This window comes from Chenopodium album, chromosome 7, assembly GCF_948465745.1.
Source record: "Chenopodium album chromosome 7, dcCheAlbu1.1, whole genome shotgun sequence".
In the NCBI taxonomy this organism is placed as follows: domain Eukaryota; kingdom Viridiplantae; phylum Streptophyta; class Magnoliopsida; order Caryophyllales; family Amaranthaceae; genus Chenopodium; species Chenopodium album.
This window is the reverse complement of record NC_137840.1, coordinates 33,396,081-33,423,857: the sequence shown is the minus strand read 5'-3', so window position 1 is coordinate 33,423,857 and position 27,777 is coordinate 33,396,081. Positions and strand designations below refer to the sequence as shown.

Below are 27,777 nucleotides of genomic sequence, written 5' to 3'. Positions count from 1 at the left end.
TTGATTAAAAGATCGAATCTTGAAGGAAAACTAGGCAACACAAAAACCGGACTCCCATCCGCAAATCAGTGCACAAACACCAAATGTTTGAGGCTGTGTAGAACGCGTTACTCAAGTAAAAATTATGAAATTTTATATGGTGAAAACTGGACGTTTTTATAGTTCAATGCAAAAAGAATCACTCAAAAATTCCCAGCCAATTGTTTCCAGTTTAATTTTTTCCGAAGTTGCGTAACCTGGCTCTGATACCAAAGATGATGTGAATTATTGATCCGAAAATCAACAAAACACAAGGGATATGTTTAAGTCTAATTCTATACAGGAAATCCACCAAGAATTAAACAAAAACTAAGATTAATCAATTAAGAATCCACCTAATTAATCAATCCAAACGAATGTTTTAACTAAAACAAACAAAACAGCAATTGATCGCAATCAACCAAAAACTCAAGTATGCAACTTAAGAAATAAATCTGAATATTAATCTATATGTATATCTATTCATGTGTTTACAGCCCTATTTATAAGACTTAGTTTACCTAGGAAGATTAGGACAAGTCCCTAATTCAATCCTAATTAAACTAGAATTCTAACTTGCTTGAAGAGCAAGCACCTTGGAGCACAAGCATACACCAAACTCCTTGGAGAACAAGCACACGCCTAAACTGATTTATTTTGCTAACTAACTGATTTTTAAAGCAACTAAATAAATAAATAAAAATTAAAGAACTAAATAAAGATTAAAGATCCTAATGCTTGAACCAAGAAAAACCCTTTCAAGTGAAAGGTAAAAACTTGTAAGCAAAATCTAAGTAAAGAAAATTCATGAAAATTCAAGAAAGTTCAAGAAAGTATACTAGACTCCAAGAAAAACCACTAAGCAAACCGTGGCTTTGCTTTGATATCCAAGAAAGTGTCCATGCAATGCTTGGCTTGAATCAATGTTTAGGGATAAACTATCTTGATGCATGATAAGCAAATCTTCGAAGTTCTCCATGCTTAGACTTGCATCACAAAAGATGTTAACTCCTTTATATGGAAGAACATTATCACCCGGTTTAGGGTACCTATGTATATGTCATTAGATAATGGACCGCAATTTGCGACGCCTCAGCTCAAAACTTGGTTGGGAGATCTAGGGATCTCACATTGTTTTGCATCAGTCGGCTAACCCCAAGCAAACGGCCAAGTTGAAGCCTTCAACAAACTCATCTCAGACGGTATTAAAAAGAGAATTAAAAGAGCCGGTGGCTTATGGGCTGAAGAGCTAATTCATGTCATATAGGCCATCCAGACAACTGAAAAAGGAGCAACAGGTGAAACCCCATTCATCATGGTTTACGGTGCTAAAGTCGTCTTGCCCATCGAGCATTATGAATCGACTCTACGAGTCATGCTATATGATAAAGAGGAAAATTGGGAGGCCATGCGGCTGGCATTGGACTCACTCCCAGAGTGCAGGGGCAATGCTTCCTTGCGTCATGAGATTCACTGTCTGAGAATGACTCGTGCTTACAACAAGAGAGTACACAAACGACCCTTGAAAGTTGGGGAATGAGCAAGGAAAGCTAACTCCTAATTGGGAAAGTCCCTACCGGATTTAGGAAGAAGTAAGAAACGGCACCTACCACCTGGAAACTCTAGACGGCAGGCAGCTGCCTAGAACTTGGAATGTAAATAAATTGAAAAAGTACTACTTCTGAGGCCTATAAATTTTTGTAAATAAAAATCCCATCAATGAAAAAGTTGCCTTTTGTTTTCAATATTGATTTAATTGCTTTATATATATACATGCACAATCCAAGTTGTTTAGGGTAATTTCACCCTGCCACGTGGCCCAATCAGAGGGTGACACATGTTAGCCCCAGATTGGTCCAAAAGGGACCAATCCCTGCTCGACACGTGTCCTCCCAGAAATCAAGGGAAAAGGCGGCCTTCAGGCATAAATCTCGAGAATGCCGCAAAACGGCGCAGCCCACCAATGATTAGGGTTCAGTGACCTAATCAGGGAACAATTCCCAATGTCTCTATAAATAGGGAGATGTCCCTCATTTTGAGGGCACGTTTTATCATTTATTACACCTGTACTCTCTTACATCAGAGAAACACCTGAGCTTGGAATCCAAGCAGATCCCCACATAAATTTCCGTACTCTTTATTCCGTTTCAAGTTACTAACTTGACCGTCAGAGGCGGAGCTCCAACCACCCGGAGTCTCCGTTATTTTGCAGGTACAGACCAGCCAGACCAGACTTCGTGACGTAACTCTCCCGAGGGACAAAAACACCCAAAACATTTGGCACCGTCTGTGGGGAGAGTACCTCGAAGATGGTTCAAGAGTCTGTACCACCTCCTAACCGTCTAGGTGAAGACCCGGAAGTTTTTACAGACCGTGAGGAGGATGAGGATCCTCAGGTCCAAACCTCCACAGCCGAAGACAGCTCTTTGAGAGTCAAGCACATTCGGTCCAGGGAAACCCTAGAGCGGGGTGCCTCCTAGGCGGGTCCGAGCAGGCCCACTGGGCAGCCGGATGGGGCAACCAAGACGGCATCAGGATCAACCCCTGTCACCCGAGACGAAGTCATGAGGTTCATGACGAGTTTCAAGGCTGAAATCACAGAGCTAATCACCAAGAGCCGGGCTTGACCAAGTAAAGGCCAGTCGGCAAAGAAGACACCTCCAGGGAAGGGGAAGTCAGTCAGAAACCGGCAGCCCACTCCCCATCCAAAGGAGAAGGCTGCCGGGACCATTGATTGGTCAAAGATTCTCCTTCCTGGGAACAATACCAACACTCGCCGGCCTCAGCAGCCGGTGAGAGGCAAAAAATCAATTACTGATGCCCGGGAGATCATCAACCGGAAGAGAAATCAGTCGCTGTCTAAGTCGGCTTCAACGTCGAACTTTCTAGACAGCTTCAACAACATTTCTGCAGGGAGTGCATCCTCCTTGCATGAGAGTCAGACAGGCGGCAATACCGTCCATTCTGGCCCCAATATGATTGGAACTGTCCCGTATGTGCCTACTCAGGCTTACGGGCAGTATCCTCCTCACTTCATGCAGCCGGCCTTCTTTGGGGGTCAGGCGGCATATCCAAATGTCCAGCCTTTGGACTGGCAGCTTTGTTTGCTGCGCCTGGGTGAACAACCTTCTGCGTTCACTCGGGAGATAACCGAGGCGGCTCAGCCGGCCAAGGTTAAGAATGTGTTGGTTGGTACCTATGACGGTACCTCCAACCCGGAAGATCACCTCATGGCTTACACCAACCTCATGTATCTGCAGGGGTTGGATGATGCCACTTGGTGTCGATGCTTCCCGGCTACATTGAAGGGCATTGCCCAACAATGGTTTGGTAATCTGCCAGCCGGGTTCATAGACAGCTTCAGGAAGCTTGCCTTCCTGTTTGCCTCTAACTTCTCAATGAACATCCCTCCTAAGAAAACAAGCCTTGATCTGAGCACTGTTAAGCAGGGAGAGAGAGAAGGGCTGCGCTCATATGTCAGGCGGTTCAACCTGATTAGAATTCAGATTCAGGGGCTGTCTGATGAGGTAGCTTTTACAGACTTTTTTAAGGGTCTGAGAGACGGGTCGACTTTTAAGTTTAACCTTGTCAGAAAAGGGGCTTTCACCCTACAGGCGGCCCTGAGGGAGGCGGAGAGTTACATCCAAGCTACCGACCTCTGCTCGCCTGGTAGCCAGTCGGACTCCAAAAAGTCCGACAAGCAGAAAGACAACCGGCCTGCTCAGCCGGCAAAAAAGAAAGAAGAGAGCAAGAAGAAAAAAGAAGTCTGGGCGGTTAGTGACTTTGACCAGCCGTCCCAGAAGAAAAAGAAAGAGTTTAAACCGTACGTCCCCAAGTACGAGTTTAACAAAGACTGCAACTCCATCCTCATTGAGATAAAGGACCGGTTGTCCATTGAGAAGCCGAATCCTATGAAAAGTTCCGTCCAGTCACGGAACAAAAATAAATACTGTCAGTTCCATGAGGAAGTTGGCCATGACACCAACGACTTCTTTAGTCTTCAGCGGGCGTTGGACCGACTGGCTGACATAGGGCTGCTGAAGTCCTACATTTCTAAGTCCCCAGCCGGGGCAAAAAAGAAAAGCAAGGGTCAGTCCTCCAAGACTACCCCCTAGCCTGCTAGTAGTTCGGATACCGACAAGGAGCCGGTCTACACTATAGCAGGCGGGTTCTCATGTGGTGGCCCTACCATCCGAGGCACCAAGAGCCATCTTCGAAAGATGGACAAAGATGATGATGAGCAGGCGGAAGCCAGCTCCTCCTTTCCAGACGTCCTGATCACTAAGAAGGATAAGGGCAGCGTCCGCCGCCCGCATGATGACCTGGTGGTCATTGAATGTAAGGTTGCCAACCAGCTGGTTGGACGGATCCTTATAGACACTGGCAGCTCATCAGACATCATCAGCCTCCGGTGCCTGCAAAAGCTGAAATACAATGTCAGCCGCATGCATCTGGTCACCCACCCCTTGGTTGGTTTTGGGGGTGGGATGGTCTACCCAGCCGGGAGAATTGACTTACCCATCCGGCTGGGGGAGAAAGGCCAGGGACGACACATTGTCGTCAGATTCTTGGTCGTTGAGGAGTTGACCGCCTACAACATCATCCTTGGCAGGCCAACCCTCAACGTAGCCAAGGCGGTAATCATCCCATCTCTCATGCTCATCAAGTATGAGACGGATGATGGCACTGTTGGTTCCCTGAATGGGGATCAGAAGACGGCTCGGGAGTGCTACCTCTCAGCCGTTAGAGACACTGTAACCCCAGGTGTTCAGGAACCAATAGACCTTGACAATGTCAAGGATGCCGATCCAGCACCCGCCCCACCAACAGCCGGTAAGAAAAGAAAGGCACCTCTGCTGGTGGAGGTGAAGAAAGAGAAAAAATAGCAATCACTGACCGGTGAGCGGTCAGATGAGCTCCGTCCTCAACCGGCTGGCGAAAGCATTGATCTCGTTCTGGATGACAGCCGTCCAGAACGTACTGTTAAGGTTGGGACGGTTGCTCATGCTACTTTGGGTGCAAGCCTGCACCTTTTGCTGAAGGAATTCAAAGACATCTTTGCCTTTGAAGTGGAAGAGATGCCAGGCGTCAGCCCGGATCTCGCTGTCCACAAACTCGCCATGGATCCCAAAAAGAAGCCCATCCGGCAAAAGAAAAGAAACCACGGCGAGGAAAGAAGTCAGGCGGCAGCTACCGAAGTCAAAAAGCTGCTAGACGCCAGGTTCATTCGGCCTTGTAAATTTCCCGACTGGGTGGCCAATGTGGTCCTTGTTAAGAAACCGAATGGGACCTGGCGCATGTGTGTTGATTACACAGACCTCAACAAGGCGTGTCCAAAGGACAGTTATCCGCTTCCAAAAATCGACAGTCTGGTCGACTCTACAGCCAGCCACGCCTTGATGAGCTTTATGGATGCCTATTCCGGCTTCCATCAGATACCCTTGTGGAAGAAAGATCAAGAGAAGACGGCCTTTGTCACTGATCAGGGGTTATTATGTTATACTGTGATGCCGTTTGGCTTGAAAAATGCGCCTACCACTTTCCAACGGATGATTAATACGGTCTTTGTTAATCAGATTGGAAGGAATGTGGAGGCGTACATTGATGACATGATAGTCAAATCCAAGCAGCAGGCGGATCACCTTGCTGATCTCCAAGAAACCTTCACCACACTCAGGCGGCATAAGGTTATGTTAAATCCTAAGAAATGCGTCTTTGGTGTTGAGTCTGGGAAGTTTCTCGGATTCCTGATTGATCAAAGGGGGATAGAGGCTAACCCTGAGAAGATTCAGGCGGTGATTGACATGAAGTCACCCCGTTCTGTCAAGAAAGTCCAGAGAATCACCGGTTGCCTGGCCGCCTTGGGAAGATTCCTCAGCCGGTCAGGTGACAAATGCCTCTACTTCTTCCAAGCAATCAGGAAAAAGACCAGATTTGAATGGGGGGATGATGCTGAGGCGACGTTCCAGAGGTTGAAAAAGCAATTACACTCTCTGCCTAGGTTGGTCAGTCCTCTGCCTAGGGAGACGTTGTACATGTACCTAGCCGTCTCAGACCATGCCCTCAGTGTCGTTCTCCTTGCTGAGCGAGACGGCGTGCAGTTCCCGGTTTACTTCATTAGCCATGTTCTAAAAAATGTTGAACTCCGGTACCCCATGGTTGAAAATTTTGGGCTTGCTTTGTATATGGCATTTAAAAAATTAAAGCCTTACTTTTTGGCACATCCGGTGGTGATCTACACGGACCAGCCACTCAAGCGGTCAATGTCTACCTTGGACTCATCCGGGAGAATGTTGAAATGGGCTATTGAAATGCAAAGTCTTGAAATCACTTACGAACCAAGAAAAGAAGTGAAGGGTCAGGCGTTTGCCGACTTCATTGTGGAAATGACTCGTCCGGTGGCTCCGGATAATCTTGATCAGGTTTGGAAAGTGTATGTAGACGGGAGCTCTACAAAGAACAGTTGTGGTGCAGGCGTAATTTGTGAGTCTCTAGAAGGAGACAGATTTGAGTATGCACTACGCTTCAAGTTTCAGGCCTCTAACAATGAGGCGGAATATGAAGCGCTGCTAGCCGGCATGCGTATGTGAAAGGCGGCAGGGGCCATGAAAATAGACGCCTACTCTGATTCTCAATTGGTTGTTAGCCAGTATGAGGGAAGTTATGAGGCTACCCATCCGGCTATGATCAAATATCTTCAAGCGGTCAAAGAGGAGGCCGGGGCACTTGAGAAATTCCGGCTGAACCAAGTGCCTAGGTCTGAAAATAACCAGGCGGATGCGGTGTCAAAACTAGCATCTTCCGCCTGCCATGATACGCCTCGGTCCGTTTTTTGGGAAGTTCTGGAAAAGAGAAGCATCAATGAAGATCCCATTGGAGTTTTGGACCGAAGCTCTACCTGGATGGATGGCATCTGGGCTGATTCGCCACAGGAAGCAGCCGTCCTGAAGAAGCGAGGTGCAATCTTTGAGTTGAGAAATGGAGAGCTCTTCAAGGCGGGGTTTCTTAAGCCTCTGTTGAAGTGTGTCACCCCAGAAAAGGGGAAGGAAGTTCTCGAAGACTTGCACTCGGGATTCTGCGCCTCTCATATAGGCGGCAGGTCCTTAGCCGTCAGAGCCAGACGACATTATTTTTGGCCCACTCTTGAGGCAGACGCCAAGGAGTTGGTTAAGAAATGTGACAAGTGCCAAAAGTTTGGCAAACTTATTCATCGCCCGGCTAGTGATCTGACGGCCATCTACAGCCCAATCCCGTTTGCAAAATGGGGCATGGATATTCTAGGTCCCTACACGCCTGCTCCAAGCGGAAAGCGTTACATTTTAGTGGCTGTGGATTATTTCACCAAGTGGGTTGAGGCTGAGGCGGTAAAAAAATCAAGACCTCAGACGTAATTTCTTTCATCTGGAAGAATGTTATCACCCGGTATGGGGTACCTATGTCTATGGTGTTTGATAATGGTCCTCAGTTTGAGACGCCTCAGCTAAAAACTTGGTTGGGAGATCAGGGTATCTCAAGCTGCTTTGCATCTGTTGGCCGGCCCCAAGCAAACGGCCAAGTTGAAGCCTTCAACAAACTCATCTCAGACGGAATTAAGAAGAAAATAGAAAGAGTCGGTGGCTTGTGAGCAGAAGAGTTAATCCATGTCCTATGGGCCATCCGGACAACAGAAAAAGGGGCAACCGGTGAAACCCCATTTCTCATGGTTTACGGTGCTGAAGCCGTCTTGCCTATCGAACGTTACGAGCCGACTCTTCGAGTCATGTTATATGATGAAGAGGCAAACTGGGAAGCAATGCGCCTGGCATTGGATTCACTCCCAGAGCGCAGGGGCAATGCCGCCTTGCGACATGAGATTTACCGTCTGAGAATGACTAGAGTCTACAACAAAAAAGTACACAAGCGTCCTTTGAAAGTTGACGACTTAGTGTTACGAAAAATGGAGGCAACCGGTAGGGCCAATGAGCTGGGAAAGCTAACACCAAATTGGGAAGGCCCCTACCGGATCTATGAAGAAGTAAGGGAGGGCACCTATCGCCTGGAAACCCCAGACGGCAGGCGCCTGCCTAGAACTTGGAATGTAGATAATCTGAAAAAGTACTACTTCTGAGAAGGTAAATTTTTTGTAAACAAATCAATGAAATTAGACGTTTGCAAGATTAAGTTATTTTTGGATTGATTATTCATCTGGGTAATACCCAGGCGGGTCCCTTTCTACTCAACTAAGTTTGATACTTAGTAAAGGTTACATTGGACTGCCTGGGTAATACTCGGATACCTTGTTTATTTAAGTTTGATACTTTGTTTATTCAACCGCCTAAATATCCGCCTGGGTAATATTCAGACAGATCTATTTGTTTAAAAAGCTAAGTTCGATACTTAGTGTAAATTCAATACTAACTAGAAACTAAGCACAAAAACGTTTAGTGGCTACGCAACCGGTCTCAAACAAGACCAGAGGCTAAATTGGCCGGATGGTTGCTCATTTTAAAAAATCGCATGTCCCAACATGGACAAAGGCGTCCGTCGACACCCCACTGGGTGCAATCGTCGCAAAGAACGGACTATTGTCGATTCTACGTATCCATGCAGACGGCAAAAATTGAATGACCAAATTGGTCAACTCATAGCCACCTGACCAAAATAACCTTCGACGAACGAAAAAGTTCCCAGATACCGGATGCCCAAAGGCATCAGTCGGTCACCGGCTAAAGTTCTGACTTAGGTTATTTATCCCAAAATTGCACCTCTCCCCAATTAAGGCAAAGGAGTTGTTCAATGGCTATGAAATCTCTACTAAGATGGACATACACCGTCTGTGTAGTGACCAAAATGCCTGCTGGTGAACGGCTGTGCACTTGGTTTGGGGCAATCACTACTGTGATTGATTGACTTACAAACGTATCATGCTCTTTACAGCATCAGACGTTTTCAAGTCAATCAACCAACTCCACTTGAAACCAATCACACAGCCGTCCAGGGGCAAGGACAGCCAGACTATTGACTAGATAGGCAAGAAATCGCCGCATGCTTTTGATAAGTTGGGCAAAAATTAAAATTTGCAAAAATTAAAATTCAGATGCAAAATGATCAAAACCGACTTAGCCGGTGCAATTCATAAAAGTCCACTCAACCAAACGGTTGTAGTGGATTAAGTGTTATCCGGACCCCGTCCGAGAGAAAGAGAAATTGTTAATTAACCTGGCTCCTCAGCCGGTAAATACACAGATACTCGGCACGCAGGCCGAAAAAAGCAAGTTTTGGCATACAGCCGCTGAATAAAAGGAAAATAAAAAGAAAGCAAAGATTGGCATACTGCCGCTGAATGATCACTTCTGGCCTGCAGACGGAGCCTCCTGGTCCTCTCCCTTCTCCTCTTTGTCTAAGGGAATTTCCTTCGCTTCGTGAGGACCAGGAAGCTCAGGCGCGGACGGCTCAATGGAGTTGACCTAGGCTTCGAAGGAGGCAGGCTCTGGCTCGCCTTGCTCCCGCAAGTACACCACGTACTCGGCGTAGCTGTGCGCCAGTGCCCAGAAGCGGTAATCCGTGTCTGGGTACAAGGCAGCCCAGACAATCTTCATACGGGAGACGTTGTCAGCGTCACTCTCAGCAACCAAGCGGTTTTGCTCCGCCTCCAGGGTTGTTGCAAAGTTCTTCTGAGCCTGCGCAACATCCTTCTCTAGCCTCTCAACCTTGGACTTAAGTTTGCCAAGGTCCGCCTGGGCTTTCTTGAGCGCCTCATCAGCCTTCTTGGCGCTCTCGTCTGCCTTTTTCTGGGCCTCCTCCGCCCCCTTCTTGGCCGTCTCAGCATCTGCAGCCCGCTGGTTGGCCCCCTTCAGATCTAGCTCCAGCTTCTGGATTTTGGACGCATGTGTCATAATTATTGCTTTAGTTTCAAGTTCATTTACGATAGTTGAGTGCAAAGCAATATTATCAGCGCCTATGGCAGACTTCTTGGCCCTTTTTACCTCTTTCCATTTGCGGGAATAAGGACGTTTGAGCCCGTCCACCCGCATCATGGCCTGCAAATAAGTCAGGCGGAATAAGTATTGCAGGCGGGATTAAACCCTTGGAAAAAATAAAATTGAATTGACAAGTTTCTTACCTTAGCCAGAAGGGATAGAATGCGTTCAAGATTGAACGTCTCTATCCCAGGGATTTCGTCCTTATCCCTCTTCCGGACGGCCTCCAGCATGGCCTTGGCATGCTTCTTGACGTCTGACCAGCGGGGAGATTGAGTTTGATCTGCACCACAATCAATAGGTGACGAGTGCGAAACTAAGGCTGCACCTATTTGTATCCGGCCGTGTGAGGATGACGTCTGTTGGGAGTGGGATTTCACCCGCAAAGGCCACCCCAGCTCAAGCGGGGATTCAAAAGGGTCCTTAACTTCAGAGCCGGCGAAGCGGGCACCGCTTACAGGCGTGGAGAACCCCCCGGTTGCTGTAACGGGGTTAACGAGGTCAAGGCACAAGCTGCCGCCTATCTTCTCGTTTCGCCCTGCTATCCGCATCTGTTGATGCCCGGCTGAGGTGCCAGGAGTCGACGCGGAGGCGGCCTTCTTAATTTTGTTTAGAACGGCTGGGGTCTCCTCCAAGCCCGTTTGAGTTGTTTCTCAAACGTCTTTCCACCAACCTCTCCCCCCTGTGAAAAATAATCGAAGTCAAAGTTAGCATCCGGGCAAAATAGTCCTTAAGATCAATTTAAGAAAAAGTCAGGCGCTTATTACCTTGGCCTTGAGTTCGGCCGCAGCTTTTTCCGCAAGATCTTTGCGGATGGCTGCAGAAGACCGCCTGGGAGTTTTCTCCGATTGCAGCATTCTCAACGCTTCTTCTGCAGAAAGAAAGAAACTGGTTAACATCATAAAACAATACCGATAGAAAAATACTACAGACCGTATGAACTCAGGTGCATACGTTTATTAAACATGTGCCCTAGCCCGCAGGCGGCTAGAAAGCACTCATCCTTGAACCAGGCGCTCTTGGGAATCCAGTTCTTAGGGACTTTTATTGTTTCCCCGGTTGACAGAGTTGCGTCTGTGAGGCCGAAAAAGTCTGCCTCAATTATTTTGTCAAAGTCTTCCTCTGGGATCCGGGGAAAAGCGCACTTCCTGCCCAACAATTCAGGCTTCTTGTTGTACAGGCGGAATTCATAATTTTCCCGTTTGGTGGGGGCTGACATCAGGTAAAACCTGTGCTTCCAGCCGTCGAACTTTGAGACCTTGTCCAAGGTCATCATGTATTGTGGATGGCTGGTTAGAGTATACCACGCCCTCCAGCCACCTGGGCTTCTGCTGAGGTAATGCATGCTGCGTGGGGGGTGTTTTCGGGTGGGGTCTGGTGGAAGGGGTGGGGGAGGGCTGGTGGATGAGATGGTTTTGGGTGGGGTGCTGGTGGTTAAGGGGGAAGGGGGGGTGGGTTTATGGTTTTTTTTTTTTTAATTTTCAAAGTTATTTATTTATTTATTTATTGGGAGTAAGTTGCCAGACTCCAAGGCCGTAGCCTCTCAAAATTGCCTTCACCGCCTGGTGAAGGGAGAAGCGAAGGCCGGCTTTGAACGCCGCCTCATAACAGCCAAAATAGCTGTTGGCGTTCTGTTGATCGTCCCCCCAGGCGATGGCGCCAAGCTCAGTCGGCACCCTGATCTTATACCCGTCTCCAAGCGGGTGCATTTGCTTAAATTTCTCTAAGTTCTCCCCCATTTGGATCCGGTCCTTGGAGGAGACGTGGATGCTGAAGGGATCGTCCTTCTCACTCCACTTTTTCCTTTCTTCCTCCTCGCTATCTAGAAGAGGGGGCTAGTCGTCGCTGCTTCTCTCAGAGGTAGAGGCGGAGCTGTCACTCTCCGTCTCACCCTCACTTTGGTCCAAGGGAACAGAGCCGGCCTCGTCGCCGCCTTGGTCACATTCCTCTAAGAAAGAGTCAGCGGGGGTTGAAGGGGCGCGCGGAGGGGATCTCTCCAGAGCCGTCTGATCTCCCTGACCAGACGTTTCTCCCTCAGGCGTTTGGCCGCCTGAGCCTTCGCTTTTGTATTTTGGATCGGTAGCCGTCTGCATAGTCCGAGCCATGGTGTCCTGCACAGACACATAACTTGTCGGAATCCATGGCAAAGGGTGGTCCCAACACCCCGAGCCGGCACTCCCAGTCCTAGACTCAGCCGTCCCTGGTGACCGGCTGGACTCTGACCTAGGTTGTGTCGTGTGTGTTGGTGATGCATCCATTTATTGCAAGAAATATATACAAGCGGCGAAAAAAGAAAAGAGCTGAGAGAGACAGAGACAGTACCTTTGGATTTGATATCTGAAGGAAGGCGGGTCCGGCTAGGTTGCGGAAGAACAAAGTTTCTTGCTTGCGCCTGACTCAAACGGATGACTTCAGCTCTCTCAAAATTTTTCTCTCTAGAAAATTTTTGTAAACGTACAAAATTATGAGGGTAAACGGCTATATATAGAGGGTAAATATGTGGGCATTTCTGTAATTTACCTGGAAGGTGAACGGTTACTATGTAACGGTAAAATTACCGCCAACCGGAGAGTGACATGTGTCACAGATGCCACGTGGCGTGCCACGTCACATCTGTGAGGGGCAAATGTTTAGGGTAATTTCACCCTACCACGTGGCCTAATCAGAGGGTGACACGTGTCAGCCCCAAATTGGTCCAAAAGGGACCAATCCCTGCTCGACACGTGTCCTCCCAGAAATCAAGGGAAAAGGCGGCCTTCAGGCCCAAATCTCGAGAATGCCGCAAAACGGCGCAACCCACCAATGATTTGGGTTCAGTGACCTAATTAGGGGCACAATTCCCAATGTCCCTATAAATAGGGAGATGTCCCTCATTTTGAGGGCACGTTTTATCATTTATTACACCTGTACTCTCTTACATCAGAGAAACACCTGAGCTTGGAATCCAAGCAGATCCCCACATAAATTTCCGTACTCTTTATTCCGTTTCAAGTTACTAACTTGACCGTCGGAGGCGGAGCTCCAACCACCCGGAGTCTCCGTTATTTTGCAGGTACAGACCGGCCAGACCAGACTTTGTGACGTAACTCTCCCGAGGGACAAAAACACCTAAAACACAAGTTACCATCTATTGGAAACACAAACGGACAACAAATCGAATAAGCTAGGTTAAAACTTAGCGTCTAACACGATATTTAAGTCGGATCTCCGTCTGGGCAATGCACAGAAGGACCTTTAAATATGAAATTAAACTAAGTCAAAATTCTTAGTGTCAAAAATTAAAATTAAAACCGAGGCCAGTGGCAGGATGCAATATTATTTTTTATAATTTCATCTACTCCTATTTGAATATGGCGTCCTGCGACGCCCCTTCGGGTGTTATCGTCGCAGAGGGCATTCTATCGTTTGCTCTACCAACATACAAAGATGGCGTAAATTGAACGACCAAATTGGTCAACTCTTAGTTGTTTGACCAAAATAGTCTAAAAGAATGATCAAGCTCAAAACCGGATGTCAAGAGACATCAGCCGACAAAATTACTGAAGTTCTCTGTTAGACTATTAACGAAGTTGTACCGGCTACCCTAGTGGGGCAAGAGATTAAGGTACAATGGATTAAAGGTGTCCCAGACGGCCTTTAAGCTGTCTGAGATCCATCGAACAGGCGGACAATATGTCCCTTGTTCCATTGAAGGCCAGGCGGTAACCACCCGTGTGGCTAGCAACAAAATTGTACCGGCTACCCCAATGGGGTAAGCGATTAAGGTACAATGGAAGGTCGTCTGAGATCCATCAGACAGGCAGACAATGTGTCCCCTGTTCCATTAATGGCCAGGCGGTAATCATCCATCTGGCTAGCAAAGAGTCATATGCGAATACCCGGATTGGGTAAAACAACTGTTGATTGACGGTTGTGCACTTGGTTTAGGGCAATCACTACTGTGATTGATTGACTCGGGAACATTCCATACTCTTTAAAGTATCATACATTCCAAGGTCAATCAATCCTAACTGTATTGAAACCAATCACACAGCCGCTAAGGGCAAGAATAGCCGGTATACTATCTTAATTTCCGCATGCTTTAAAAAGATAGGCAAAAATTTCAAAATACGGAATGTATATGTATAAATTGAAATAAAATAAAATTTCATCAAGCTGACTTAGTCGACATATTTACATTCATAACTGGCAAAAAGCCGGATAAATATGGTTAACCGGATAAACATCCGGTTGAAGAGATATTAAATTGTTACCCGACTCCACAGTCGGTAAAAACACAGATACTCAACACGCAGGCAGGAAAATTCTAAAAATTCTAAAAACTTGGCACACTGCCGCTGAAAACATTAAGGCTGAGGTTGGGCCGCCAGGTTCTCCGGGTGCTAGACTCACTGGTTTGTAGCCGCCTGGCTCTCCTTGGGGTTCTCCTCATCAGATTGGACATCTCTGGCCTCCCCTTCCACTCGGAGGTCCTTGGCAGTCTCCTTCAATTCTTTGTTTGCCCAGGCAACGAAGGACTCGGGCTCCGCTCACCCTTCTCCCTTAAATAAACTACGGTTTCAGCATATTGGGAAACCAGATCCCACATGCGGTAGTCTTTATTGGGGTAAGGGGCAGCCCAGGCGATCTTCATCCGGGTGTTAGTGTCCTCTTCATTTTCAGAGATCACACGCTCCTGCTGAGCCTTAATGGTCGCCCTGAGATTCTTGTGGACCTGCTCCGCGTACTCTTTCAACTTCTCAACCTCTGCCATGAGGTTAGTATTCTCTTGGAAGACACCCTGCAAGGTCTGGAAGTCTTTCTCCGCCTTCTTGAGTTTGGACTCAGCTGTGGTGGCCTTCTCCTTTGCCTCATTCAGAGCCTGCTTGAGACCCCAAATCTTCTCCACTTGTTGCATCAAGATGGCTTTAGATTCAAGTTTACTAATTGTATACTCATATTCAGCAACATCTTGTGAATCCCTAGCTGATCTAATGACTCTTTTTACCTCCTCCCTCCTCTAGGCATATGGCCGCTTGAGTCCCTCAACCGTGAGCATGGTCTGTAAACACAAACGGTGTCAATCATGCGGGATATCTTATACTTAATTGCAGAAAAAGGGAATTAATTGTACCTCTAACAGATGAGCCAAGATCAACTCAACACTGAACATCTCGATGCCAAGGGATAGCATCCTTCTCCTTCTTGTGCACTGCCGCCAGCATCGCCTAGGCATGCGCCTGGACATCCGGCCATCGAGGGGATCAAACTGCATTATATGTCAAAGGTGAGTGAGCTATATAGGTGGCACCAGTTTGATAGCGGCTGTCTGACGAAGAAGTTTATTGAGAGTGAGATTTCACTTGCAACGACCAACCCAACTCAAGAGAGGATTCAAAGGGATTGAATTTACCTTTAAAAACTTGTGGGTTTGCTTCACCCACAGGCGTAGAAAGGTCGGATAGGACCAAGTCAAAGCCCACTCCCAAACCTCCTACAGTGGTGTTCGTCCCCCCGATACGGAGGTAGTGCTTCCCAAAAGACCCCTCAGGGCCCGTCTTTTCCTCAGCCACAATATTTAAAGCGTCTTACACAAAAAATAACAAATACATCAAATACAAAATTATGACTAAATAGCAGAAGTACAAGCGGCATAAAACCAGATGCCGGTCAAACGTACGTTTTAGAATCAGGGTGCTGAGCCCGCAGGTGAAAAAGAACGCCTCATCTTTGAACCATGCGCACATGGGAATCCAATTATTAGGGACTTTTATTATGTCCCCGGTTGAGAGAGTCTCCGGATGGAGGTCAAAAAACTTGGTTTCCATGATCCCATCGTAGTCATCTACCGGTATTTTGGGGAGGGCACACTTACGACCTAGAAGGTCGGGTTTCTTATTATACCGGCGTAGCTCCCAGTTCTCATAATCATAAGAGGTCGGGGAGGTCCCACTAATATCATGAGGAGGTACATTAGGCCCCTCCCAAAAAGGATAACACAACCTAGGGTCGACGGTCTCATCAAATGGCTCCCACTGAGGTATGGGTCCCTGTTGGATCGGTAGGTACGGATAGTTAAGATATGGTTCAATATCCCCTCTCATGACATGAAAATCGTAGACTTGCCTAGGATGAAAGTCATAGCCAAATACAAAATCGTACCCTAAAGGTGAACAATTTAGAACATTCACTATGGAATCAATTTTCGCATGCAAAACAGACAAGTCAATAGGAGAAATAATAGAAGAAGAGGGAGGAGTCGAGAATGTACCTCCCCGGGTAGATTTACCTCCCCGGGATGAAGAGGGAGCAAGAGGAAGATAAGGATTATACCGCAGGTTAGGCAACGGAGGTTTCTTGAGGGCTTGATCAATCAACACCTTATTAGGTCTCCATGGATGAGGGGTGTCCACACATCTAACCATAGCCTTGGGGTGAGGGATGGGGCACCAATCAGTAGTCCTTGTAACCTTCCAAATGTACAAGTTTGCTTTGGTTGTGCGCTCCAAAAAATGTTGATTTATCATGGCATATATGCTTAAGAAGTAGTAAGGAGCTTTCTCCCTTTTATCATGGATTGGGACAAACGACTCGAGCATTGCTTCATACTTCTTGTTAAGAGAAAGGATCAAAATGGTAATCATACCCCCCAATTGGATACTTCTGGAGAGATGGACACCATCTCTTATATAAATGAAACGGTCGAGCAAATGCGAAGCGAAGTCGATGACCGCTACCCCCCTCTTCAAATGGCTTATCCACTAGCCATAACCAACTATAATTGTTATCACGTTGCACAACATCAAATACCGAATACACAAGTGGAACATCCTCACTAGAGTTGGAAACTTGAAAACCTCATTAAAATAGGAAAGAGGCACCGAATGATCATTGTTGAAAACTTGAAAAGAAATTCTTCGAGATGTTTCAGCTTCCAAATCCTCCTCAAGGACCTCAAGTGAAGAGAGGAATTCGAAAGTAATCTGAGAGTAAGTGGGAGCATGAAGGCTTAAGTATTCCTCTAACCCCAAGTTTCGAGCCAAAAATCTCACATCATCGTCGATACCCAACGAAGTAGTCGCCGACGAATCATAGAATCTAATAGAAAAGAGTGTCTGAGTTGAAAGCTTGGCAAATCTCTCCCAATGATCTTCCTTTGTGAACTCAATTCCATAAGTCTCTGAAATGCGGGGAGGAGGAGGAACCACCTCCCTATAGGTAGAGCATCTATACACATAATTGAAAAATGCTCTAGTGAGTAAAGACTATGAGCCACAAGTATGCATCATGAGCAACAACGCTCCAAACCATCATAAAAAACAAACAATACAAATTAACATTCCTATATCAATATAATGAAACTATAATTCCAACAAAGGTAGTGCCAAAATTATAGTATGGTCAAACAAAATCATCAAACACAAGTTCAAACAATAACCAAATTTTCATCATTAACACAACAAATGAAGGGGATAGTAGGTAATATGCATACATTAATGGGGCTATAACCAAATCAATCTAAACACTCATGAACAACCAAGGTAGAAAATTTATCATAAGTATCAATAGAAATGAAGAAATCATACCTTAGATTGATAAGAGTTAACAAAGAAGTGGAACACAAAGCACTAAAAACACAATTATGCCAAATTGCAAGCAACAATTATGCCAAAAACACACGTGTCATCGCCAAGTTGCGGAACAGAATCAGAGGACTTAGTTTATTTTATTATAAACTTTTTATATAGAGATTGTACCCAAAATTCACATATTAATATAAATTTATTTGTTACTTTTTTCCCGTCTTTATTTATTTAGACTTGAAATTAGTGTAAATAGCAGCACTCGGTCGGTTTCTGTCAAGATCAGGGGACAAATGCCGATACTTTTTTTTAAACTATCAAAAAGAAAGCTATGTTTGAGTAGGCGGAGGAGGCAGAGAAAGCATTTGTACAGTTAAAAAGTCATCTACATACATTGCCTCATCTCGTCAGTCCGCTCAAGGATGAGAAGTTGTACATCTATCTCACTATCTCAGAGCATTCCTTAAGTTTCGTTCTTCTTGTTGAACGGGACGGCCACCAGATCCCAGCCTACTTCATCAGCCATGTGCTACAAAATGCCGAGCTTAGGTACCCCCCTATTGAAAAGTTTGGTTTAGCGTTGTACATGGCATCTAAAAAGTTGCGGTCGTATTTCCTGGCACGTTCAATAGTGGTTTATACTGATCAACCACTCAAGAAGTCGTTTGCCACTTTAGAAGCAAGTGGCCGCATGCTTAAATGGGCTTTTAGAATTGAGAGGCTTCGACAATACGTTCAAGCCCAGAAAAGCCATAAAGGGGCAGGCCTTTGCTGATTTCTTGGCTGAGATGACACGGCCGAACTTACAGCCGGCCGGAGACCAGATTTGGAAGGTGTCTGTAAATGGTAGCAACTGCGACCGGATGCGGCGTTGAAATTATTTGTCAATCTCCTGAGGGAGATAAGTTTGAGTATGCGCTGAGATTTCAATTTCAAGCCTCTAACAACGTGGCCGAGTATGAAGCCCACCTGGCCGGCCTTAGAATGTGTAAGGCGGCAGGAGCAACAAAAGTGGATGTGAGCTCGGACTCCCTGCTAGTAGTCGGCTAAGTGAATGGCGACTTTGAGGCAAGGGAGTCAGCCATGATGAAATATTTGAAGATTGTCAAAGAGAAGGTAGAGGGCCTAGAGAACTTTTCTCTGCAACAAGTTCCTCGTTCGTCTAATTATCAGGCGGACGCCCTCTCCAAATTAGCATCCTCAGCATCATGTATTCATGTGATATTCCCAGATCAATATTTTGGGAAGTAAAAGAAAAAAGGAGTATTAATGTTGAGCCAGTACAAGTCATTGATAGAAGCTCTACTTGGATGGACGGAAACATCTCCTACCTAAGGGATCGATTTCTCCCGGCCGATCCCAAGGAGAGCTGGCTGATGAAAAAGAGGGCGGCCTGGTTTAAAATGAAGCATGGAGAATTGTTTAAGAAAGCTTTTGTAAAGCCCTACCTGAAGTGTATTACCCCTGAGAGGGGGCATGATGTGCTAGACGACCTTCACCACGGGCACTGTGGCTCCCACATTGGAGGACAAGCTCTGGCTGAAAAGGCCATCCATCTGGGGTAATACTGGACGAGCTTGAAGTCGGACGCCATGAAAAAGGTGAAGAAATGTGACAAGTGCCAGAGATTTGCAACCTTGATCCATCGCCCAGCTAACAGTTTATCGGCCATAAGTAGTCCGCTCCCTTTTGCCAAATGGGAGATAGACATCTTGGGTCCGTATACGCCAGCGTCTGGCCAAAGGCAATATGTGTTTGTAGCAGTAGACTACTTCACGAAATGGGTTGAGGCCGAGGCCGTCCGGAGCATTAAGTGGACGGATGTGTCAGCTTTCATATGGAAGAGTATAATTACTCGCTTTGGTGTACCTCAGTCAATGGTGTTTGACAATGGACCTTAGTTTGAAACGCCTCAACTCAAGGAATGGTTGAGAGACTAGGGCATAGATCATTGCTTTGCCTCAGTTGGCCGACCACAAGCCAACGGCCAGGTAGAAGTGTGGGGAATAAATTTCAAGCGTTAAACCCCTAGCTTGAACCCCACTATGATCATACACTAAAGTACGGTGGCGTCCAAAAGGGAAGAAGATAGAGCAAAAGAGTCGCCAACAAGTTTTAGGAACTTGTAAACCGATCACAAGGTGAAGGTTACACCCCTTAACGGTCCAAGAGATCGTCAACTCCATAAGGTCATGAACCAAATAAGGGTTCGGGGATGAAGGTACAAATCCAACTTAAAAGAAATTGAACCTGCCCTAATAATAGGCCTGTACTTTATTCTGATCGTATTCATGTGCGCTTCTTGACTAACATGCAATCAATAGGATTACCCTAAACCTGTTTATCTATGTTGGTTGAACATAATGCACAAACAAATCTATTATTGGCGATCACTTGAAATTATAATAAAATTAACCCTAAATAAGATTATTAATTATCTTATTAAGCGTGATTACAAGTACAAATTCCCTTTAAACATGCATAAAAGGTGTGATCAAGCAATAACAATAAATATCAAGCAACATAACAACAACAATAACAAAAATCATAATAATCATCATAATAACAATCATATTATTCATAATAATAATAATTATAGCAATAACAAAATTATAACCATAATCAAAATAATTATAAAAATAATCATAAATCATGTTAAAGCATAATAAAAATAGCAAGATCCTAGGCATGACACTAACAAGATGATGCAAGTCTAAGCATGCAGAACTTCGAAGATTTGCTTATCATGCATCAAGATAGCTTGTCCCTAAACATTGATTCAAGCCAAGCATTGCATGGACACTTTCTTGGATATCAAAGCAAAGCCACGGTTTGCTTAGTGGTTTTTCTTGGAGTCTAGTTCACTTTCTTGAACTTTCTTGAATTTTCTTTACTTAGATTTTGCTTACAAGTTTTTACCTTTCACTTGAAAGGGTTTTTCTTGGTTCAAGCATTAGGATCTTTAATCTTTATTTAGTTCTTTAATTTTTATTTATTTATTTAGTTGCTTTAAAAATCAGTTAGTTAGCAAAATAAATCAGTTTAGGCGTGTGCTTGTTCTCCAAGGAGTTTGGTGTATGCTTGTGCGCCAAGGTGCTTGCTCTTCAAGCAAGTTAGAATTCTAGTTTAATTAGGATTGAATTAGGGACTTGTCCTAATCTTCCTAGGTAAACTAAGTCTTTTAAATAGGACTATAAACACACGAATAAACATACACAGAGATTAATATTCAGATTTATTTCTTAAGTTGCATACTTGAGTTTTGGTTGATTGCGATCAATTGCTGTTTTGCTTGTTTTAGTTAAAACATTCGTTTGGATTGATTAATTAGGTGGATTCTTAATTGATTAATCTTAGTTTTTGTTTAATTCTTGGTGGATTTCCTGTATAGAATTAGACTTAAACATATCCCTTGTGTTTTGTTGATTTTCGGATCAATAATTCACATCACAAGATTAATAACAAACCCTAGCATGTCACTAAACAATAAAAATCAAATCTTTAACCCTAACATGATACTAACAATCATAAATATTAGGAAGAACATAGGAAGCATCGTAACAATCATATTTAGTATTAAAATTACCCTAGACATGATACAAGGAATCAATAACAATCTAAACATGATTTCTACATCATAACATCAATAAAAACCATTAAAGCACTTACTTTGATGCCTCGTACCTCTTTCTAATAACAAAATACACACGTTAGTAACTTCAAGGAAAATAATAAACAAACAACAATAATTGAAAGAGAGATTTGGGACCAAACCCTCAAAAATAAAACCTATCACGTCTAGGGCGAAGGCAACTTCGAATATGGCTAGGTGTTTCTAGATCTAATGAATGCGGAATTTTGTATTTGAAAAGCAAGTTTAGAAAAAGAGAGAGAGATAGAGAGAGATGGTGAATGATTAAAGAGAATGAGAAAATCGATGAATGAAAACTGATGCAAGTCTAAGCATGGAGAACTTCGAAGATTTGCTTATCATGCATCAAGATAGCTTGTCCCTAAACATTGATTCAAGCCAAGCATTGCATGGACACTTTCTTGGATATCAAAGAAAAGCCACGGTTTGCTTAGTGACTTTTCTTGGAGTCTAGTTCACTTTCTTGAACTTTCTTGAATTTTCTTTACTTAGATTTTGCTTACAAGTTTTTACCTTTCACTTGAAAGGGTTTTTCTTGGTTCAAGCATTAGGATCTTTAATCTTTATTTAGTTCTTTAATTTTTATTTATTTATTTAGTTGCTTTAAAAATCAGTTAGTTAGCAAAATAAATCAGTTTGGTGTATGCTTGTGCGCCAAGGTGCTTGCTCTTCAAGCAAGTTAGAATTCTAGTTTAATTAGGATTGAATTAGGGACTTGTCCTAATCTTCCTAGGTAAACTAAGTCTTATAAATAGGGCTGTAAAACACACGAATAAATATATACATAGATTAATATTCAGATTTATTTCTTAAGTTGCATAGTTGAGTTTTGGTTGATTGCGATCAATTGCTGTTTTGCTTGTTTTAGTTAAAACATTCGTTTGGATTGATTAATTAGGTGGATTCTTAATTGATTAATCTTAGTTTTTGTTTAATTCTTGGTGGATTTCCTGTATAGAATTAGACTTAAACATATCCCTTGTGTTTTGTTGATTTTCGGATCAATAATTCACATCAAAAACTGGTTGTAGATGAATCTGGTTGTCGAAAACGGAGTTTTTAATACGTTATTTATAGAGAAAATCAGCCAAAAAGATAAAATATAAAAACAGAGCATTGGCGCACAGAAAAACGAACCAGCGCCAACGCTGGCTGTTGGCGTCAGGCGCCAACACTAGCGCCAGGCGCCAAGCGTAGCGCCAGGCGCTACAGCTGGCGTTTGGCGCTGATTCCAGAAATTCACGTGTTTTCTAAAATTAGATAAAAATTACCGTACAAGAGGATAAAATCGTAATTTCCTCAAAAATGCTCTTCGATTTTAATTAAAACTCTAAAAAGTCAACAAAAGTCAATTTATGAATGCTAATTGAATTAGGGATGAAAAGAACCTTCTAGAAGAATCTAGAAGACTAAAACCATTCCTAATTGCATTAGGAATGATAAATCATATTAGGCCCTCCTCTAGATCATTGGGCCGCATATAAGGCTCAAACCGGACCCAGTTCAGTAAATTTGTCATAACTTCCTCAATATTCATCGGAATTGGGCTTATAATATATCGTTGGAAAGCTCTTGTCAAGCCCCATCCAACTACACCATTATTGGACCCATATCATGGACCAACCAAACTGGATTGGATGTTTTCTTAAAATAAGTTTTCAAAAACAAAGAGAAGAGAAAAGAAATAAAACTATCCGCTACACTAAACTTTCCAAACTTTCACTTCATTCGATTATGATTCGACGTGAAAGGTACTCATAACTGGGTTTGGTTTTGGGGAGACACATTTGGGTGTCTACAAAAGCCCCCACTTTGACTAAGTTTGGAGAAACGCAAGTTTCGAAAGCAAAAGTCAAAGTATCGATAGGGACGGAGAATGATTCAGAACGTTCGACAATCCTAAATCACTCTTGTAACGCTGATACCTGCGAACTAGCGTTAGTTAAACAGATAAAAGAGTTAAGAAACGCGTATCTTGCACCGTCGAGCACACGTTTCTGAAAGTAACCGATTGTTGCCGCTTTATTGTTGTTTTGATGACCACCTGCAAGCTAGAGAATGCCATCCCGCTTGAAAACCGCTATGCTTGTAACTGCTTCCAATATAGAAGATTGCTTCGCTGAAACGATCTCCTCCTCTATGATAATATTCCACGTCCAAGGGAATACCATCAAAGATTGTTCCTCTTGAAACAATCCCCATCCGTATTGATAACATTCCACGTCTAAGGGAATATTATCGAAGATTATTTCTCTTGAAACAATCCTCATCCGCATTGATAATATTCCACGTCCAAGGGAATACTATCGAAGATTATTTCTCTTGAAACAATCCTCATCCGCATTGATAATATTCCACGTCCAAGGGAATACTATCAAAGATTTATTCTCTTGAAACAATCCTCAGTTGTTTGTGATAACCCTCCACAATCTAGGGAATGCCATCTTGTTGTTTGTTTTGACGATTTTCCGCAATCTAGGGAACGCCGTCGATCAATGTTGCTACATCTCGAGCCTTTTCTTGAACCATAGTGACAACCTTTCCAATCATAGCAAAAGTCGTCGAAGACCGCCTCATCACGAACCGCTCTTGTTATATCTTGGTGACAACCTCCACAATCTTAGCGAATGCCGTCGAAGACCGCCCATCTCGTGCTATCTTCTCAAATCTCAGGTGACAACCTCCATAATCTTAGCGAATGCCGTCGAAGACCGCCCATCTCGTGTTGTCTTCTCAAATATTTGGTGACAACTTCCACAATCTTAGCAAACGCTGTCGAAAATAACTTTACTTGAAGTCATCCTCAGTTGTTGCGATAATATTCCGAAGAAAATTACCGAAGACCAACACTTGTCGATCTTTAAAGCTCGCTTGAACTTTGCTTCCACTAAAACCAGTATGTCGGTGCCTTCGTGATGAGCCAATTCTTAGGCACTTTAAGCTAAGTGAGATGATCTTTCATCAGGTCGACCACTTATTGTGATTGTAATCAAAATGACTACTTAATCATGTCAAATTACTTATAGGGTCTAACTGGCGTACCAAGGAACCCGAAATTGCTGTTCTGAGAGGCTTCGAGCTCTGTCGCTGCTGAAATATCTCTAGCGCCAAGAATTGACTCTATCGCCAGACGTTGAAATCTGTTTCCAGACGCTAGATGTTTTCATCCGTCGCTGGAGTAGGGTCTTCCCTGTTCTGCTGCACCTGTATTTATTTTTACTATAGAATTTTGCCAATTTCTTAATCATCTAAGGGTTGACCTAAGGTTTAATGTTGCTTGACTCACCGACTTGACACTACTCAAGGTATAAACTTGACTCGATTTGTTTGACTGACTCGAGGTTGACTCGACTCAAACTGTTTGACACATGTGTTAGAATCAAATCAAGGTGATGTGACACGACATGACTCAATGTGTACATGACTTGTGTGTGCATTGTAATGTGATCGTGCGACTCGAAAATGCAAAAAAGCAAAAATTTTCCATCATTTTTGTGGAGGGTACCGACTTTATCCCGAAAAAGAAAGACGCAAAAAGGAATTGAAAGTTTGAAGGTGCATGTTGAATGAGCTTAGTCAAATGTAATTTGATACTATCCCTCAAGGTGCAAGGATTATTCTATCCTAGGCTATCTCAATGGTTGACTCAATGATGAAAGCATTTGGGTAACTTAGACACGGAGGCTAAGCACTTCATACTTCAATGTGCAATGACAATTATGATTGATGAGTGTTGTTGATATGACAAGGCATGCTTCAAAGTTGTGTTAAGATTCCATGAAAGAGGGTTCCTAAGGGAAGTATATTTGGTCATGTATCTGTGATGTGTGTGAAAGTGACACTAAAGCTAGGCCGCAAGAGCTAAGTGTATGGAAAAATATTATTTTTAATAGAATCAAATGGTGGTGACTCTTAGGCTAGGTAAGCTAATGATGTAAGGATCAAGCCCCCAAGTCTAGCTCTACATGAATAGGGATGAGCATAGGGAATCCCTTGATATGATCATGGTGTAAGTGTGTGAATGTGAATGCATGTTTATTACGGCCGCACTTCGATGTGAGGTTGCCTACGTATCCGTTAGGAATCAGGCCGAACGTAGCTCTAGCCGAACCTCGCACAAGTGTGTGTATACCTCAAAAAGGTCTTTTTAAGGGTTGTAACGTGGTTAGGCTAAAGGTTATAGAAGAAGAGGATAAAAGGCTCAAGACCCTCGATAAGCCCCTAAGGTATGCAACTTTGCTTTTAAATATTTGTATTTCCATGCTTGAGGTTTTCTACTCTTTTTTAGCTCTCTTTTTTTGCTTTAGCATTTATTTTATTTTTATTAGTGTGGACAATCCCGATCATGCGGTCTATCACTCACTTGGCATTCATGTTTCTCAGGCACGGTACCGAGCACTCGATAAGAGACGCAATCTGAGACGTGTTCTTATCGAAGATATTTTCATATCAAAGACATTGGAACACTTACCCTTTTGTACACTTTTATTATATATATTTTCTTTGCTTATTTTTTGCTATTTTAATCTTTTGAAGTCATTCAAGCTTTTATGGTATTGAAAATTGCATAAGTTACACACCATCCCATCCCAAGGTTAGGTGGATGTAGGTTGAAAAAGAAAGGTCTATCGTTAGACAAGGCTCAAAGTGGTTTATGAAGAAAGGATGTATATTTGAAAGGTAAAAGAAGATGTGATATGGCTACAAGGGGTGCCTCAAATTATTGGTATACCTTGTGCTTAATTCGACATGATTTTTTTTATGCAATATAATGAAATGATCATATATAAGGAAATAAATGCTCATTTTATTAAAAGAAAATATATAATGATCCTACAAAATAAATCTAAGGAGAATAAAAAGGTGCCTATGCTAGAATTATTAGGGGAAGGGTAAATAAAAAAGAAATAGAAAAAAAGAGGTCACGAAATCTTGTTGTTGAAGCTCGCCTCTTGTCTTGTGTTGTTTCCTTTATCATCACTGGCTCTTCTTGTTAACTGGAGGCATGGGAAGCTTGTTATTATCAATCAAATGTTGGATAGCCTCCTTTAGCTTCCAACAGCTCTCAGTAGCATGACCCCACCTTGATGGTACTTGCAGTGCTCGTCTGGATTCCAACTAGGCAATCTCTTTTCAGGTATGGGATCTTGAATAGGTCCAATGGGAGTAATGAGTCCTTTGGCATGGAGTCGGTCGAAGGCAGTATCGTAGCTCATCCCAATGGGGGTGAAGTCTTTCCTTAGTTGCTTCTTAGATCCTTGGTTATCTATGGCTAAAACTTCACTGAGATCAAAGGTACTAACATTGTTACTAGAGCGGGCGTTTTCGGAAGAAGGATTGTCGTTCTTCTTTCCTTTCCAGCCACCGTGGTTACTATTGTTAGTAGCTTTTTGCTTTGCGAGGTCATCTTCGATTTCAATTCCGATGTCATAAACGGCCTTGAAAGTATTCAGATTGTGTTGATACTTTAAATGCTTCGAATACTTCTCTTGGAGATATTTGATAAACATCCTCACAGATTCTTTTTCAATGGGCACCTCAATCATCTTAGCGGAAGTTTCCCTCCACTTATTAAAGAAAGAAGTAAAGCCTTCATTCTCTTTTTGTCTTAGCATCTCAAGTTGTCTATGATCGGTTTCAACTTGAATATTGCACTTGTACCTATCAACGAAAGCGTTTACTATCAATTCCCAGGTAGAGGTTTTCTCTTTGTCAAGGGAGAAGAACCATTGTTGACAAACGGTTTCAAGAGATAGTGAGAACAGAGAGGGGAAAACCTTCTTATCGATACCCTTAATGCTCATTATAGTTTCAAAAGCTCTTAGATGAAAGTAAGTGTTATCTGTTGCCTTGAATTTAGGGATGTCAGTGGCATTGAACTTATCCGGAAGAAGTTCCTTGTCCAGCGAGACCCCTTGTGAACTCATGCCCTGAAATTTATAGTCACTAGATAGCTTTCTTAGACTTTCTTGCATGAGGTTCATTTGTTCTTGCTTCACAGGGTCATCGATCTTGAGTGTGAGTAGCTTCAGTGTCTCAGACACGGTAACCAATTGGTTCCTAAGCTCATTGACTTGCCATTATCTCTTTAGCCTTCCTCTTTTCACGAATTGGTTTATCGAAAAGTGAAACTTGAATAAAGAGGTTGTCCTTGATTAATCGCCCTTCTCTCCTCGACCAAGTACCGTGGAAAAGGAATTTGGGGATACTTATTGTTAACTATTTGACTCAAACTTTATTCAACATGCGATGGATGGAGGAAGTGAAGGAAGATTGGAATAGAATGTACCCCCAACTCAAATGACGGAAAGACCGAATCATGCGTGAACCTAAGACATGGCCATGGTGGCATGTGTACTCAAAGTGTGTGCTAAGACTAGTGAGTGTGGGTAATATGTTAAGACTCGTGTCATGACTATGTGGCTAGGCTATGTGACTAGTGATGTGAATTACTGATCCGAAAATCAACAAAACACAAGGGATATGTTTAAGTCTAATTCTATACAGGAAATCCACCAAGAATTAAACAAAAACTAAGATTAATCAATTAAGAATCCACCTAATTAATCAATCCAAACGAATGTTT

The 27,777-nt window shown here is 43.6% G+C and overlaps 1 protein-coding gene across 1 annotated transcript in view; it reads right to left on the bottom strand.

Moving 5' to 3' along the window:
• LOC145640143 (uncharacterized) overlaps positions 1-17,450 on the bottom strand; it is an 86,043-nt gene extending 68,593 nt beyond the window's left edge. The window contains exons 1-5 of the mRNA XM_081691452.1: positions 17,395-17,450; positions 16,814-17,168; positions 15,637-16,717; positions 15,370-15,543; positions 14,511-14,882 (exon numbers count right to left, since the gene is read on the bottom strand). Coding sequence (XP_081547578.1) covers positions 14,511-14,882; positions 15,370-15,543; positions 15,637-16,717; positions 16,814-17,168; positions 17,395-17,450 — 2,038 coding nt within the window. The remainder of the gene's footprint in view (positions 1-14,510; positions 14,883-15,369; positions 15,544-15,636; positions 16,718-16,813; positions 17,169-17,394) is intronic.
• Between the last annotated feature and the right edge of the window lie 10,327 nt (positions 17,451-27,777).